At 46.1% G+C, this 18,632-nt stretch overlaps 1 protein-coding gene across 3 annotated transcripts in view; it reads left to right on the forward strand.

Moving 5' to 3' along the window:
* The window catches only part of DNAH9 (dynein axonemal heavy chain 9), a 158,611-nt gene that overhangs the window by 126,536 nt on the left and 13,443 nt on the right, over positions 1–18,632 (forward strand). For all 3 annotated transcript variants that reach the window (XM_015880078.2, XM_032448311.1, XM_015880079.2), the window contains 5 exons: positions 9,074–9,301; positions 11,769–11,960; positions 12,525–12,716; positions 13,469–13,639; positions 15,768–15,950. In XM_015880078.2, the coding sequence (XP_015735564.2) occupies positions 9,074–9,301; positions 11,769–11,960; positions 12,525–12,716; positions 13,469–13,639; positions 15,768–15,950 (966 nt within the window). The remainder of the gene's footprint in view (positions 1–9,073; positions 9,302–11,768; positions 11,961–12,524; positions 12,717–13,468; positions 13,640–15,767; positions 15,951–18,632) is intronic.

An 18,632-nucleotide genomic window follows, 5' to 3' on the forward strand; every position in this document is an offset into this window, starting at 1 on the left:
CATGGGACCTTAGCTGCCCATCAGAAGGGCTGAGATGCTCAGCTCCAGATTGTGCCCATGTCTTTCCAAGGGCTGGATCTTCATGTAAAATGAGGAAGAGATGCTACATGGCTGTCCCCTAACCTGAGCAGCTCATACGCTGTTCTTTTATAGTCAACAGAATGCATCAGTTCTTCCTCTGGATGAAGTTGTTTGCAAGACTGAACATTTTTTCAGGGCTGAAATGCTGACTACTCCAGATACTGGTGAATCAATGTCTAAACTCATCACAGCAGGAATCAGTGCGCGGCAGTCCCACAAAGGATGCTTTTGTCATTTCAGTCACAGGTGGTCATGAAAATACTTGCAAATGCTTGCCATATGGCAGTTGGTTTGACAAGATCTTTCCTGCGGGGCTTCTGGTGACAGATGCCATGCAGACCACTTCAGGAGTGTCTGCAGTTCACTTGCACAGCACCTGGAATGACACAGACAACTCAATATGCAAAAAATACCCAAGCATTTTGGATCATCACTGTCACAGTAAGAGAGCAGATCTCAAGTGGCAATCAGGGTAAATCAGACTCACTGTTTGGAGACTGTGTGCCATCCGTAGGACAGCTACATCCAGGCTTCCTGATTGCTTTTGAGCAGGGCAAAAGCAGCTGTTAGCTTCACTTCTGCACTTCATCATCCACTGAACAACTCTTCAGGTAACATGAGTAGAGCTCCCATTGAATTTGCTGGCTTGTATCAACTCACATACATGCTCTCCAAGACAAACGCTTGATAGGATCACCTAAATGGCTCCTACACATATCGTTCATTACTGGTCCTTGATTGGAACTAGAAATAATGATAGTCAAAAACTAAAAGCAATGAAGAGTCAAGTGGTTGTGTTTGTGGGAATCAGTTGCTACGTGGTATTGAAACACTTGGGAACTTCCTACTGTACTACAGCCACAAGATCGCGGTTCTTGTGCTATGAAGGGCTGCTGACCTGGGGCCAGTTCCATTGGAGCTGTAATGACCGGCCAACATTGCCTGCTGGTTGGCAGTCATAGGGCCTGGTGTGAAGGGGTCTGTGCTGGAGGCAGGACAACAAAGAAACTACACCTGAAAAACTGAAGAAAGTCTTAAATTTTCCATATTCATTTAGATTTTTGCATCAAGTCGTGCTTTTCTCGAGACTCTTATCTGGTGCCAGAAATAAAAGAGAAATAAAGCTGTTGTGTCGCAAGGATGGGATGCTCTCACAGTATATTTAATCAGAAATTGGGTTTCTTTTCCAAGTTTCCAAATGCTTCCTCCTTTCACTTTGACCGAGAAGAAACCCCATTCTCCCTTACTTTAAAAGACGGGAGATAGAGTTAATTGCAAACATTTGGATGATGGATACCAGCTCATGGCACGGTGGTTCATGGTGCATTGCATGGAAGGGAATGGTGAGAGCTGACTGAGGATGGAAAGCTGTTCTCCTCCTGGAGGTTTACACAAGAGTTCCTCTAACAGCATCTCCCCAGGTCACTTGTTGTCATCCTCCGGGCCTTTCCTGGAGTGGTTTGGCTGTGGGAGTGTTGGTGACGGCTCTCTCCCAGGGTTGGTAGATTTGATGTCCTTGAGGGCTGGCTGTTGAAAACCCACGCAAATGTACTTTTCTGGAAAACAAGATTTATTAAAAGTAGGAGGAAAATCAGATCAAAGAGAATAATGTGCTCGGCTCAGGGAGCTGGATAATCTATGCCTCTGAATATTAAAACACTGATAGAAGAAACTGCGAGTCCATTGCAAGCTTTTGTGATGAATCTGTCAAATCAGAGGGTGCCATCTGACTAGAAAATAATGGCTTATTTAGCATGTCTTCCAAAAAAGAGAGAAATTACTGGAGCACACTAATTAGTCTAAACGGTATGTGGAGTTTCAGAACAAACTTTGAAGGATGAAATGAGGAACACAGGCAGAAGCATCAATTGTAATAGGAATTTGTAAAGATGGATGAGGTTTACTGGATGGTTTGCACTATGAAGGTTACTGATGTTATTTGGTGTCCCTCCTTGAGCCGGGGAGGTTGGACCAGATGAATCCAGAGGTCCTTTCCAACCCTGAGCTTCATTGAAATGAAGATGTGAGCTGTAGTAAGGCTGCAGGTGCCAAACAGGGACTCGTTAGGGATGCTGTAGAGGTTGAACGTTGCTAACAGAACTGCTGAAGAACAGTCAAGGGACCAATCTCACTTGAAACATTGCATAGGCTCAAAGAAATGACCATGTGTTGATGGCTTTGCATTGATGCTTGATTACCAGAAGTGTGGTATGGAGCAATTAGAACAGGCTGTAGGACTACAGTAGTTGAAATGGGATGAAATTTAGTAGAATAGTGCAAAATCTTGTGCTCAGGACTTAATAGCAAAGGGAAAAAGAACTTTGGATGGTGTTTCTCAACCTACTGGCAAAGAAACAATGAAATTTGTTTACATGTTTATAACTGCAGATCTGGATGAACTGACGCAGAGAAGAATTCAGACATTAGACATTCCCAATTTAATTGTAGTCTTCATCCATTAGCTAAAATGTCATTTCCTTCTCTTTGTGATCGAGGTAATTTAATTCTTGAGCATCTTTCCATTTTCATAGGTATTGCTTCACTGAGTCAGATTTATGTGAGTCACTAAACTGAGTAACAGTGAGCAAAACTGTATGAGACCCAGACGTTGGCAGAGCACTTCTTACTGTATGATAGAGTCAATGGAGACTTCTGTGCAGCTCCCCACTAGACTTAGCTGCAAGTGTGAGAGATATTGTCCTGTATGACATGTGTTGTCCATTCTAGGCACACACAAGTATTTGACACTAAGCCTCTGCTTCATTAAAGAAGGGACCACAATCCTCCAGCCACAGTATCTTTCATTCCTAGGTGTATATAAAAGGAGAATTACCCATTCTACTTCCAGTTCTGGTTCATGAGTTTTTCTCCATTCTGTTAGAGAAGTGTATTAGCTATCAGACAGGTGTTCTCTTTCCCACCTCATGTCATAGCAGCCATCCACAAAGTTTTTCCACTTGCAAATCCACTTACAGACCAGCAGATAACACACATATTGATCTGGGATTGAATTAAACTTTCTGTTGGGCTTTTAATGCTTACGTAGATACTGCTGCTTCGGTGCTGTCATAAGACTGCCCTGGAAACCTCTGTTCCAGGACTGTTCTAAAAACAGTCCAATGTTTGCAGGCACCATGGATGTGCTGCTAAGTTTTCAGGCCAGCCCGTTTTGGGTTTTGCCTTCTGCTCTGCCCTCCATTTGCCTTCTCTGTACCTTGTTCAGGAGGGTTGTTGATCAGCCTGTTTTTGCTCAGCTTCTGGCAGAGAAGCAGTACACATTCTCATTTGGAGCTGTGGTCACAGTAGTTGAGGGCTTACAAAGCTGGGCTTGTTCAGCCTGGAGAAGAGAAGGTTCTGGGAAGACCTCACTGGCAAAGGATATGATCCTTCCCCTCTACTGTGCCCTGGGGAGGTTCCATCTGAGGGTGACAGGGCACTGTAATAAAGGTGGTGGAGTCTCCATCTCTGGAGATATTCAAACCCACCTGGACACCTTTCTGTGTGACCTGCTGTAGGGAACCTACTTTCAGGGGATGTTGGATGAGGGGATCTCCAGAGGTTCATTCCAGCCCTTATGACACTGTGACTTTGTGTGATTAAACCTCATGCCACCACTGGGAGTGATCATGGCCAGGGAGCAGTGCCCTCCCGCCCCCCATCCTTTCATATACCCCACCATGATGCAGTGTAATTAAAGTACTGGTGCTGTCTTTTGGGCTGACAAGCCCAGTTTTTACACTTGCTATAAAATCAGTGACTATTTTCTGAGAGCATCTCATAAGAAGAGGAGGCTTTGTACAAACAACTAATTCCCACTGCTCAGGGATTTGTGATAAGGCGAGGAGAGAGCTGCTTCAGAGCTGTGAAGGATCTCCAGTCGCTATCAGCAAATGGAGTGCACTGTGGAGTGTGTGCTGGTTTGTATATATGTGGTGCTATTTCTGATGGTTGCCATAGGAACACTTGCGTCCTGTGATATATGTCCTGCCTTCTGAAGTACAAGCACACAGAGGTGCTTTGGAAGTGAATTCCCAAAGAGAAACCTCTGGTGTTCCCATGTTCCTGCACGTTCCCTCCAGCCCTGCCATGGACCCTTCTGTGCTGCTCCATCACTGCTGCTCTGGGATGCAAAGTGGGGAGAGCAGGGAGCGTGATGCAATGGTATCAATCAGTGTCATGGGAGGATATCTCAGATTTCTTTCTTTACCTCCTTTTCAGCTGTTTCCTTTGGCAGGATCTGGCTCCCACCTGCTTCTTTATCTTTCCATTCATAAAGAGGGATAACACTCCCATGGATTTGAGATGGTAGCCAGACAGAGACATGAGATGCTGGGAGCCGTCCTTCACATGAGAGCTCTTTCATAGACCTCTAAACCTGGACAATAAAAACATGTAATAAAGCAATGAATTACCTTGCTGCCTTGGGTAAATGTGTCTGCTGGGGCTCGTCTGGAATCAGGAGGACACAAAACTGTGCGGTGTGATTTAGGGAGATGCTATTGGCAATGTGTGAAGCCCCGAGCCATAGGGAGGTGGTCAGGGCTTCATTATCTCCACTTTCTGCCAAGAGAAGCAACAGGCAGCCCATGAAACCAGCAGGAGGTTTCCAAATGAGTGACGGGAGGGGACTGTTGGGTAAACAAGTCGCTCAGCCATGGTTGGTGTTAGTGCAGCATTCTCTGTGTTGCTGTTATTGGTAATTGACGTAACACTGAATTATTATGACCACAGATGCTGTCATTACTCATGTTCTGTCAAGTTGTGTTATCTGACTACTGAGAACTAATTTTCCTTCAAAACTCTGAATCCCGTCCATGGCATCTCTGTCGTTCAACAGGGAACTGACCATGTTTGAACTGCCTCTGTCGTGCAGATGTTTCATTTAATTAAATCATCAATTCTTAGTACCAACCTGTATTTTCCTGCTTCTTTTCCACCCCTTCCATCACAAAAGTATAATACACAAATGCTTTGATTATCATTAGATTTGAAGTGTTTCTTAAGCTGTCTGAGAAACCGAAGGCAGCAATGCTGACAGATAATGGTCATTGGTGTCATGTCAACACAAGCTAAAGCAATTATTTCTCAGCCATCTAACGCCATAAAAACAGATGAAGGAAGAAACTACCAATTAAAGATGAAAATAAAAAGGATCAGGTATACAGTCTGTGATTAAATTGATACCTAATGCTCGGTTTTTCTTATGCTATTCTGTTAAGCTGCTCTCCCAAATAACTAAATCTTTGTAGATGTTTGAAACACGCTGGTTATTTGTTTTCATCCACTATTGCTTTATTGTTGCACTTCTAGAGTGTGTTGGTTTCCTGGGCCCTGAGAATTACCTTGTCTCTTGAAATTGTAAATGCATCAGACAAGCAATGGAGCACTAACAGCCAGCTATAATTGCATTTTGTCTGCTGCTCTTCATATGGCCGTTGTTTACTATGGAGTGGCTTTGCTCTGAACATGGTTCCTTTGTCTTCCTCCTCCTCAGCTCTCCCAGCACCTCAAAACCAATTTCATTGGAACAACCCCATAAAGTTTGGTGCAGAAGGGGGCAAATGGAAGCTACCAAACTGGAGGGGGTTGATACTTACATCTTGAGTCCTGGGCAAGGAGACAATGGGGAAGTTTTCCCTGAGATCTCAGTGCACCTTGTGTGCAGCCCCACAGAGAGGAAGGAAATGGAAATAGTTAAGCACCCATTTTTAGAAGACGTTGCAGTCTTTAAAGACAGTTGCACACTTGCTCTGCTGTCTTATGATTTAGTGCATGCACCTGGTTTAGGAAATGATCACCCACCTTCTCTGTGATGCTCTGCTGCAGACATCTGTTTGCAGGCATGCACCTTTCCAGTACCCTTGAAAATTGGTGTATATCCAGAGGCAGAGAGTGCTTGTGAAGGCACTGTGGGCTGCAGTAGTGCCTGCATGACTCAGAGCAGCCCAGAGCTATGGCTTAGTGGATGGGAGTTGCTGGTCCAGCTTCTTGTAGGGCAGAGCTGCAGTGCTTACAGATCTGCATACCCTACAGTTGCTGTTAAGAGCCTGTAAGTCAGCCTTCACCATGATAACTGCATATTAGGGTAAGCATGCAGTGTTTTTTCTGTCTGTGAATTGAAGCTGAGCTTCATTCTGTGATCATCTCAACTTCTACAGAGCCCTGCGACAATGAATTTGCAATTTAGTTATGCATCATGTGGAAAAGTACAGCTCTATTCATCCCTATGTTGTTATCCCTCATTCATCACCTCCATTCTGATATCTCTCTACTAATTGGCAAGTCCAGATCTATTCAGTGTCTTGTTCTGTGGAAGCTATATTCCTTTTGGGAGAGAGAAATGAGAACTGGGTATTGCATTTCAGATGAAGGCCCACCACGAGTTCATAGAGTAGCATAATAACGTTTCCCATTTTGTTTGCTGTTCCTTTGCTGATGTTTGATTGCTGTCATGCATCGACCTGTTATTTGCAGAGTATAACAATAAGAATTCTAAGATCTCTGAGTTCAATTTGGAATCCATCATTGCTTACATATACATAGCTGGGGTTGGTTTTCTGTGTGCATCACAGCATCTATCAGCACTGAATTTCTCTCTTCTGCCACATCATAGCCAGCCACTTAGAATGATGGCGCACTTGTGCAATTCTTTCCCATCAGTTTTGATTTTTACCACCTGGAATTACTTTGTCTTATGACTAACTTTGTCAGCTCACTAATCATTCAGGTGATTTTTGAACACAGTAAGCAGCACCAGCTCCATGAGTAGCTTTGCAGCTTGTTTCCTATGGCTTAATTGTTTGGATCTTGGTGTTTTTTTTTCTCCTGTGAGACTGCAGTAGTATTGTTAAGTGAAAGATAAATATCTCATTCAGATTAGGATCTAAACATGAAGAGACATGGGCACATGGTGAGCAACCTACTGGATATAACTCTACCTTTCCAGCAAATACAAAGGGAGTCCATGGTGTCAGGCTCACATTCGGACATCACCCTGTTAGGTACCTAAAATGGGCTGGAAATCATATATTTCTGTTTTTCTCCAATTCATACTATGTGCTAATTCATTGCTTATTAGAGCTCCCGCCAGTTTGCCTAGTGCATACTGAGCAGTAATGCAGCATTTCCATATCTGAGTTTCTTTAGGGTGCATACCATCTGGTCCTAGTAAATTGTTGTTATTAGTTTGTTAATTTATCCTAAAATCTCTTCATCTGCTGCTTCAGTGTAAGAGTCTTTCTGGTGATTAAGGGGCTGGAGTGTCTGTCACGTGAAGGGGTGTGTGTGTGGGGGTTAATCAGTTGGTTGAAATCCTGTGGTGCAGGGGGAGTGGAGAAAGGTCCTATGAAGAAAGGTTGAGGGAACTGGACTTGTTTAGCTTGGAGAAGAGAAGGCTCTGGGGAGACCTCATTGTGGCCTTTCAGTACTTGAAGGGAGCGTATAAACAGGAGGCGGAATGGCTGAATACAAGGGTGGACAGTGATAGGACAAGGGGGAAGACAAGGGGAGGTTTAGTTTGGATCTTAGGAGGAAGTTTTTCACCCAGAGGCTGGTGACGCACTGGAACAGGTTACTAAAGGAGGTTATGGATCTCCCATTCCTGCAGGCATTCAAGGCCATGCTGGATGTGGCTCTGGGCAGCCTGGTCTGCTGGTTGGTGACCCTGCACACAGCAGGGATATATAATATCCTTTATTTTCCTGGTAGGGTGGTTGAGCACAGAGCAGTTGTGGAGTCTCCATCTTTGAACATATTCCAGGACCCCAAAGGCGCAGTGTTGGGCAGCCCGCTCTGAGCAGGAACCTCCAGAGGTGCCACCAGCTCAGCATGCAACACTGCTCCCTTAAAGAGCATTCTGCAAATACATTCTGCTGTTCTGTTCTGTGCTGGCCTTGCCTTTCTTGGGCGCTCTGGGTGCTTCTTGCTCATCTTTTAGTTTTATAGGCTCTCTGGTATGTTTCTGGCTTCTGGAGAAGGTTTTATTATAAGTTTTTATGGTTTTCAGAAGATTGCTCTTTAAAACCTTTTTCAGTCGTTCCATGGCTGCATTTGGGGCTGTTTTCAGTTTTTCCCATTTGGACGCGATTTCCATTTTCTGAAGAATGTCATTTTACTCTTAATAGTCTCCATTACTCTGCTGTTTAACCATGAGAGCTCCTTTCTGATCCTTTTTATAGGTGATATATATTTATTCTAAGCCTATTATATGGTTCCTTTATGTAATTTCCTTGCCACCTGCAAGCAGTTTATCTTCTTGGCATCTGCTTTTAATTTAAATTTAGCAGGATCCTTGTCCTGTCTTTGGATGGGATAAATCACCTTCCAGAGTGCCTGTTAGCACAGCCACCTTGGGTTACCCACCATGCTTTAACATTACAGGAGATTTAGCCCACAAACCCGACCTGTTCCTGATGTCAGAGAAGCCATTTTCTTGCCTGGAAACTAGAAAACAGTGTAGAAAACAAGGCAAATCTGTATCCATTTTACCATCTCTTCATAAAGCTGCTTTATTTTCTGACAGGTAGATGTAATTATTTGCACAAATACTTCATTATTTTATGCTAAAGCTATTCATAAAACCACCTTGCTTTAACTTTTCCCCACTAACTTGCACTTAATGCTATTGAGGATCCTCACTGTTACTCTGTTCAAAATTAACACACGTTTTAATTTGGGCTTGGCAGATCTGGGGAAATAGCATTACTTTGTCAGCTGTACATAACTGTAATGAACAGGACATTATCAACCCCAAGAACACAAATGACCCCAAAATGGCTTGCTTAATTGCCAGTCTTTTATATAGATTGCTTTGAATTTAAAATTGATGTGCCAGGATATCTGGGGATGTGAATTACACAGTGGGACTCTTGGGTCAAGAGCCTTCCAGGGCTTAGACTTGGTGGGTGCTGGTCCTCACAATGGATTTGGTGCCCGATGGACCTGGCTGTCAATGGGGGCACTGATTAAGTAGTTTCCTCTTTATCCCTACTAGAACATCCATCTGGTGGCCAAGTGGCTGAGCTCTCTGGAGAAGAAGCTGGAGCAGCACAGTGAGGGAAGCCATCAGGATTTCCGTGTCTTCATCAGCGCAGAGCCAGCTCCGTGCCCAGAGAGCCACATCATTCCGCAGGGCATCCTGGAGAACTCCATCAAGATCACCAACGAGCCGCCCACCGGCATGCACGCCAACCTGCACAAAGCCCTCGACAACTTCAACCAGGTAGGGGCCATCCTGCTGGGTGGGCTGGGGGTTTGGTGGGTGCTGGAGTCATGCAGTGAGATGTGGAGGGACATCGCCAAGCCCTTCTCATCACAGTGCCTGCAGACCCCTCAAGCCCTGTTCTGCTCTCCAGATCTCTTTCCATTTTTCAGTGGAGGACTTGGGCAATCCTGGCCAGCCTCCTTCTTGCAGGAGGTCACAGCGTGCTGAATTTCAGCCCAATTTGTGCATTTGTCATTAATGTATGATTCTTAAAAAGGATGTTTTGTTACAGAATCAAACTTGGCTCCCCAGGGAGGTGGTTGAGTCACCATCCCTGAATGTGTTTAAAAACCATCTGGATGTGGTGCTCAGGGACATGATTAAGTGGAGGGTTGTTAGAGTTAGGGTAGTATGGTTAGGCTGTGGTTGGACTTGATGATCTTGAGGGTCATTTTCGACCTGAGCAATTCTGTGATTCTGTGCTATGATTCTGCAGCATTTGGGATATGCTTCTGTTGTGATTTAACTTGATTTCTGTGGTGGTGTCCCTCCATTTTGGGTTGGTGACTGGCATGTCACATCTGTCACCTGGAGACAGAGCAGTCTGAACTTCACCCCTTCTATGGTGATTACAGTTAATTTCTGCTGGGGCTGGTGGCAGTCTGCTTGTTCCTTTTATTGCACGCAGCTTGTGGTTATCACACACCCACACTCCTGCTATTCCTACTCTTTGCTGCAGGGCTGCAGCAGAATCCTGTACAGGAGGCATGAAAACAGAGTGTGTGGCAGCGATGGGCAAATATTCTTCTTCACTTGGTGACTGCAGGGGGCAGGGCTCAGTGCATGCAGTGGGACACAACAGACTGTGCAGGAGCAGCATAGTGGCTCCTGGAGCAGCCAGGCTCCCAGGTGGTGCTGGAGCTGTCATGCATCACTGCTGCACTGCTGCCCAGCCCATTTTCTGCATGACCCCAAAGGCTAAGGGCTAAACGCTCACATTTATGATGAATCCTTTTCAAAAGACATGGATCATTGCACTCTGCTGCCCCGAATGCCCATTACCTTCACTCACACATGCTGCCTTGGGCAGCAGCAATCCCAGAAGCACCCTGCCTGTTAACCACAGCATCCAGCAGGCTCTGCAGGAGCTCCCACTGCTCTGCCTGTCTCCTCGTGGCACTGCAGTCACTACAGCCTCTCTGTTCTGCTGATGGCTGCTCCAGGAGCACACAGGGCACATCTTTCTCTCCATGTCACTTGGGATCAGGCAGGAGCATCCCCTGGAGCTGGACCGATGGCACTGTTCCATGGGGCAAGGAAATCATAGAGGTTGGAAAAGACCCACAGGATCACCCAGTCCAACCATCCACCCATCACCATTGGTTCTGACTAAAAATGATATGGGGAGATCTCAAGTGTAGGAGCTGCTCTCTCCAAAGAGACGAGAGTGGGAGCCACAGCACAAGGATTAATGCCAGCAGTCAGAGAAGATTATTCCATTTTTATCTACTGTCATTCGTACTGTCATTTATCATCCCAAACTCCACGAAACGTCCTGGAGAATGAGGGAGGGGAGAACCTTCACCCAAAGTAACGTTTTCATCCTGCCCATGCTCATTTCAATCAGATAGTAATTAGCATTTTCTAAATTGCCAGAGTATTATAAAATGCCTCTTATCACAAATCCTGGAGTGAGTGGGTGGAGCCCCTTTACACCTCATTTCTTTGCTTTGTACAGAATAGATGTTCAAATTTAGCTTTGAGCTGAAAGCCACTGAGAAGGGCCATTATTGTGCGTGGGGGGGATATTGTTCTGGTCTGTGGCTGAAATAAAAATGCACAGCCAAATAGAGAGGCCAATGAGCCCGCGAAGTTCTCATACTGAGTTTTCATTCCAGGAAGCTCTCTCTGAAGTCCAGGGGTATTTTCTGTAATGAAAAACCTGTTCTTCATCAGGTTGCTGATAATGGAAGGAAGTTCCAGTCTCGTCAAGAGGAAAACAGGAACTGAGCTGTTCTGAGTCCTCCTATGTAGTTAGCCAACATTGTACACTTCATAGCAACTCGTTCCCCCTGTTCAGCAGAGACCCTGAGCTCTGCAGCTGGTGGGAAGTCTAACACAATGCATTATTTTAGGTGAAGATGATGGAGGGTAGTCACACAGGTGCCCTTTGTGATACTTATTGCATAACAGAATTGGACTAAAGGGTCTGTCCTTGGCCGGAGGATGCTCTCTGCTCACTCAGGGCACACCCTGGCACTGGAAGGGTGCAGCTTTCCTGGCTTTTAGATTACAGTGTCACTTTGATTTGTGAATGAAAATATGAATTCAAGAAAATTTGTGATGAAACCCACTGCATTGAACTAGAAGGCATGTAGGCTATGCAGAAATGAGCTCATGGAGCAAATCAGTTCACTGCTCTCTGAAATCTGGTGTACCTGGGAGGCATTGTGGACTTACCTCTGCCTGCCCACCTGTGTTGCAGGATACCCTGGAGATGTGCACTCGGGAGAATGAGTTCAAGAGCATTCTGTTTGCTCTCTGCTATTTCCATGCTGTGGTGGCAGAAAGGCGCAAGTTTGGACCCCAAGGCTGGAACCGACCCTACCCCTTCAACAATGGGGACCTGACCATCTCTGTTAACGTGCTCTACAACTACCTGGAGGCCAGCTCAAAGGTGAGTAGATGGACGTGTGCTATTTCATGGAATCACAGAATGGCTTTGGTTGGAAGGGACCTTAAAACCCACCCAGTTCCAAGCCCCTGCCATGGGCTGGTTCCCACTCACCAGACTGGGCACTAGATGAGCTTGCTTTTGCTGGCTGCTGTTTGGTGGCTTTTAACCTCCAGTAAAGAACTGGATCATGCTGAAAATCCTGAAAATCTTGGTTTTATAACATCACAGTTTGGTGTATCTTTGGTGTGAGGCAGGAAACTTCAACATCTACAGCAGCTTACAAAGCATATCAAATAGCGCCTGTATGTATTCACTAGAAATACATTGTGGTCTTTGGTTTAATAGAATTTAGAATCAATTTGCATTTCACTGGAAAGCTGCGTAAGTCTGTGCTGTGATGCTGTTTTCCCTGGGCAGGATGTAACTACTGCCTAATGCTTGTTTACTTAGAAGACTGGAACAGTGCAATGGAAGCACTCACTGAGCAGATCAGTCTAAGAGCTGTAACCTGCAGCTCAACAATGCTGCCTGAACTCTGTCACAGCCTCCTGCTTCATCCTGCAGGTCCCATATGATGATTTACGCTACCTCTTTGGTGAGATTATGTATGGGGGTCACATTACGGATGACTGGGACAGACGGCTTTGCAAGACCTATTTGGAAGAATTTATTAAGCCAGAAATGCTGGAGGGAGAATTCTTCCTTGCTCCAGGATTCCCCCTCCCGGGGAACATGGACTACAATGGCTATCATCAGGTAAGCTTTGTTTTTGGGCATTATTTATACACAGAAGTTTAATGCCTTCCATAACTGCCCTATAATCTGTTTTAGGAGGCAGTGAATAGGATTGCAGTATTTCACCACACCTCTTGTTATTTCCCATTATGTTCCATTTCCATTGACGTTCCGTCAATCCCCTGGATATACCAAGTCTTATGGTAGTTTGCTACTTCATCACAGGCTCATTCTGTTCATGCACAAATTGTATTGGTTTTTGAGACCTGAGCAGGGCTTCTGGAAAATTACATCCACATACTGTTTGCCAAAGTGGCCCTTTCAAGCTCCTTTTATTATCAGTTTTGATGAGAAGCACTGACAGGTCGGGTCATGGTGATCTACTTACTGATCTCATCTGTTCTTTGTACACAAGTGCGGCAGCAAGGATAGGTGTATTAGGCTGGCTTTGTTCATAAACCCGAACTACTGGAAGCTAAACTCACACAAGGGATTTCAGAATATTCATGCTGAAACACACAGCAGATAATTGGTAGAGAAGGTCCGAACCTAAGAGATGTAGGCAAGCCAGACTTGAGCAATTACCAGATTTTCACAGTAGGAGTAAAAGCAGTTCTTTTCTCTGTAAACAACTGTTTGCTCCTTTGTCCTGTGGGGCTCAAGGCCATGAGCAGAGAGGTGTCAGCTAGGGCTTACTTTCCTGGTGGGCAGTAATTCCAGCTCTGTAGGCTGAGTGCTCTGCATCTGTATCTGACCTCTGCTTCTGTGTGCAGTACATAGATGACACCTTGCCACCAGAGTCTCCTTATCTCTATGGCCTCCACCCCAACGCTGAGATTGGATTCCTTACCCAGAGCTCAGAGAAGCTCTTCCGCGTCGTGCTGGAGATGCAGCCCGGTGACAGCAGCATGGGCGAAGGAGGAGCCGTGACCAGGGAAGAAACGGTGAGAGTGGTTGAGAAAGGGGCTGTGTTTATGGGCTGTCTCACTCCTCAGCAGCCCTGACTGCTCAGGTCTGTCTCAGAACTGCTTGCTGTAACGTCTTCTGCCTTTGCCAGATGCAAACTGGGTGTCTAAAACCACCAGCCTCATAATATGTGGAACGCCACCACAGTGGGATGTAATTGGAGTATTGTCAGTAATAGGACAGTGGTTTTTAATTACCCCCTGAACTGCAGTGCCTTCATTATCATCCTGCAAAGACATTGCAAATAAACCTTCTGTGGCCTCCCCTACCTCTGAGCTGCCAGTCCCCATGCACCAGGCTGTGACTGGCATACCAACAGCTCTGCACACCATCTGCCATGCACCATGTCCTGCCCAGCTCCCAGGGGCCTTGTCTTTCCTCATTTCCAGCCGAGCCCATCCGCTGTGCCTGTGTCTCACAGCTCATTAAAATCTGGCCCTAGCATTCATACCAGGATCTGAAACCAGCCAACACTCGCTCACTTTTTGATTTCTGCAGACTTAAGGCTTCTGTTTCAAGCCCTTCAAATTAATGAATGGCTAATAGAAAGCGTAAGTGTAGGCTCTGGTTTCACACACAGTTCTCTGGCTTGCTGTGCTGCTGGGCACTGCTGTCCTTGCCTGAGGGTCACTCAGAAGGGGTGGGAATGGTCAGTTTTCAGTTTGTTCTGGAATCTGAGGTGAAGGGAATAACCCAAAGTTATCAAAGCCAAAGAGAATGCTCTAATGGGAATAATTCTCCTTCTTTTTGCCTGTTAATTACAATTCAGCTCCTTGGTCAGAGCAGAACTATCAGTGGGTGATCCGGCAGCATCACAGGGCTTGGCTTTGTTGCAGATTCCTGCAGACAGCCAGAGAGCCCTCGTGGTCTTTGTGTTCCCTGGGGGAAGCTGCCTAGAGGCGAGCTGAGCATGGCCCCTCTGCACTGCTCCCTGCCTGGGGGATGCTCCCACAGCTCATGTTCTTCTGGGAATGACCTCTATCATTACCTGACTTATAACTGGCACTGGCTGTGCCCCTTTTACTCAGTCCTTGCAGAAGAGTGAGGACAGAGTGCTCTCCACTCCTCCTCCATTTGAGCCCTTCATTTGGCTGAGGTGGTTACAGAGATCTTGCACGGAGCTGCAGGGAAGCAGTCTTTTTCCGGAGGCTCTGACGAGTCCAGTTACTCCCACAAGTTTCTGAGGCCATATTAGAGAAAATGAGCCATCATTGCTGTGAATAAAATCAGAGCCAGAGAGATTTGCAGGGGAATTTCAAATTACAGGGTATTTTGATACTGCACCTCAGGTGCAGCTCAAGAGCTTTTCCAGCTGAGCTTTAGCTTCAGCATCAGCCACCTCACTGGCTGCAGTAGCAGCCCACGCTTTGTCGCTTCTTGATAGCTCCGATGTGTGCATGGAGGGTTTGAGAGAGCAGCAATGGGAGGGCATCAGAGTGGAGTCCAGAATATCAGAGGGCATGGCAATGAAATTACCCATGGGCTGCCTCTGCCAGTGGCTGCAAGCTGTTGTTGTCACCCACTCACCAGCTTTGTACATCAGATTGTGGAAGTGTAACTGCGTAACACACTCCTGAAAAATCAACTCGGTTTCCAAACTAAGTTGAGTTGGTGACCTGAAAACAACTTTGTTCCGTTGCACTTTTCTTCCACAGCTCTATTAGTTCAGAAGGCAGTTTAAAATTCAGTTTGATATAATCACCTCTCTCTATCAATACACCACAGAAAAGCAGCTCATGAGCTCAGTTATCCTGAGGCTCAGCTGAGATTACAGCCCCCATCAGTCTTCTTGCATTGAGTCTGACCTTAGAAGAAGTAAGAAGGCAGACTTGCGACCTGAGGAGAGAGAACGTTACGTGTCACCCTGACATTTTTAAGCCATCATTTTGAAAGCGTCTCATCTGACATTAACTTTGTAAGCATTTGAATTTTAATAGGATGGGGCAAGGTCTTTGAAAGGTGTGATGCCCAGCGTAGCTGACAGTGATTGTTTTTGGAGACAGCAACTGGCAGATGGAGTTTTCATCCCATGTTCAGACAGCTGTCAGTTGGAGAAACCCCACAGGTCATTCACTAACAACCCTCTCTGCTCCCTTTGGCACGCAGGTGAAAGCTCTTCTGGATGAGATGCTAGAGAAACTGACGGATGAGTTTAACATTGCAGAACTGATGGCAAAGGTGGAGGAGAGGACACCGTACGTGGTGGTCGCTTTCCAGGAATGTGAACGCATGAACATCCTCACCAGTGAAATAAAGAGCTCTCTCAAGGAACTGGACCTGGGGCTGAAGGTAGGAATGGAACGGAAGCTCATGGAATAGAAGGGGTCACACTCTGCCAGCTGCAAAGTCCACTTGACTCCATGGAGAAGGATTTGCAGATGGATTTCAAGTGGCACATTGTCCCCAAGCCATGAGCACAAGCATTGGCTGGGGTTAAAGATACACTTACTAACAATGGCTTCAGGCACTTCTGCCTACCTGGTATTGTAGCACAGCAACAATGGTTCTCACAGAAATTGAGAAATAGCCTATTTAAAACCTAGCCAGAAAAAATCACACCTTTTCACAAAACGTCCAGTTAATGGGGAGAACCTGTAACAAGGTCTCATTAAAGGGGAATGCCTTTCAGCAAAAGCTGAAATCAAAGGAGAGATTGGTCACGCTTGAGGACACATGACTATCCACAACTGTGAGACAGAAAGGCTTAAAAAGCCAGGAGCTTTGCAGGGATAAAACTCCCCTTACTGGGTACAAGTCAATTGCAAATGGGAGAGGGGCAGGGGCAGGGAATGGCTGACCCTGTGGAGATGCTGTCTGTGATTACTCCATGCACAGTTACTTCTCCACCCTGGTAAGAAGCTGGACTCTGATCCAGGAAGGTCATCTCAGTGTCTCTCTAGGGGGTGGTTTTGGCACTTGCTTATAGGGAATGATGAAGGGTTCTGGGGCTGACAGGACATGCCAGGTAATATGCAAGCTTCTGGGCTCAATGGGGTGTACAGGAGGGCTGTGCTTTGAGGCTGCATGCAGTGCTAGGAGAAGTCATCTGCTGAACTCTCTCCTTGGCAGATGTTGGCACAAGATATCAAAGGCTTCTGCCTTCCCATTAGAGTATAACCTGGCATAGAGCAGTCTACAGCATCAGTGCACAAGGACATTCCCCAGCAATCTGGAGCTGGTTTTCTCCTTCCCTTTGTCACCCCAAAAGATTGTTTGCAGTGGTAACATGCTCAATTCCTTTAGAAAGAGAATGGTGGCTGGAAGTCATGGCACATAGCTGGTGGCTTCAGAGCTACCCTGATGCCTTCTGCTTGTCACTGACACAAACATACTTTCCAGATGATTTCATGGTGTGGAGCAGCAATTAAGGACACCAGTCACTGGGCAGTCCCTGTTCCATGATTTCCTTAAAGGCAGGTTATCATCCTTTTCTGCCAGAATCTCAGCTCACAAAAATACTTTGCAGTGCATGGGAATCATCATCCTTGAAGGAACTGCAACTGTTTTGTCCTGACCCCAGTGAAAGAGCTGACAGGGGAGCATGGAGGACCTGCCCTGAGTCTGCATGGCAGTGCCAGTCCTCTGCTGAGGGCACCTTGGAAGAGAGATCTCCAAACAACATATCTGCAGTGTGCACATGGAGGTGTTAGGGCTGGATTGGAGATTTCAGGTGGCTTTGCCTCAAGGATAAGACTGAACTAAATCCTGGCCATGCTGCGTGCTGTGAACCCAGCAGCCTGGGTCAGTACTGGCACAGCACTGCTGCATTGCATTCACCACTGATGCTTGCTGGCTTGGTGCAAGAGATAGACATATCATCTGTGTTTGGCGGTGGCCTGGTATGTGCAGTCCATTTTAAAATAGGTTGATATTTATGTGGTCAATTATTATAAACAGGTTTCCTTTATTTTCTAGCATGAGGCTTTGGAATTGAAAATCCTGTTTCCTGAGACAGGTGGAAAGAAGTGATTTAATGTTTCATGTCTCCAGCACCAAACATGTCCTAAATGTGACTTCGACAATGTATAGTGATTAGATTTAGTGTGGATAAGGGTGAGATGTTTAATATTTGTAGGAGAACTAAGGGGAAGCAGGGGCCTAAGTAAACCACAGGCAATGTATACCACGGAAATCAGGCAAGAAACATAGAATTGTAGAATGGCCTGGGTTGAAAAGGAGCACAAGGATCATCTAATTCCAACCCCCCTGCTGTGTGCAGGGTCACCAACCACCAGACCAGGCTGCCCAGAGCCACATCCAGCCTGGCCTTGAATGCCTGCAGGGATGGGGCATCCACAGCCTCCTTGGGCAACCTGTTCCAGTGCGTCACCACCCTCTGATGAAAAACTTCCTCCTGATGTCCAACCTAAACCTCCCCTGTCTCAGTTTAAAACCATTCCCCCTTGTCCTATCACTGCCACCCTCATAATCAGCCGTTCCCCCTCCTGTTTATACTCTCTCTTCAAGTATTGGAAGGCCACAATGAGGTCTCCACCAGAGCCTTCTCTTCTTCAAGCTAAACAAGCCCAGTTCCCCCTCAGTAATAGACAGGGCCAGTTTCTCCCCAAAGCTCTACGGTGAATCATGGCAGGGAAGTGGGACTGCATCTGTTGCAAAGTGCTAAGGGCTACATGTGTTGGTCCCATCAACATCAGTACTGATGGTAGAGTTCTGAGACTGAAAGTACAGAGGGGATGTACAGGTTTGTGTTAGCATTTCTCAATCTTGAGGATGCTGAGGATGTTGAAGGGTTTGAGATGCCATTGCTGGGTGATCCTTCTGTGTCTGCACACAGAGGCTGCTGAGCTGGACGTTGTGCATGGCCCATGCTGCTCCCAGTATCATCCAAGGGCCCTTCCTGCTCCATGGGTGCCATGTAACAGCCAAGGCTCAGGTGCTGTCCCAGCCTGATTTTCACACTCAGTTTGGAAGGGGAATCCTGCTTAAATTGTTCCTTCTTAGAGCAACTTC

Source organism: Coturnix japonica, chromosome 18, assembly GCF_001577835.2.
Source record: "Coturnix japonica isolate 7356 chromosome 18, Coturnix japonica 2.1, whole genome shotgun sequence".
Taxonomy (NCBI): domain Eukaryota; kingdom Metazoa; phylum Chordata; class Aves; order Galliformes; family Phasianidae; genus Coturnix; species Coturnix japonica.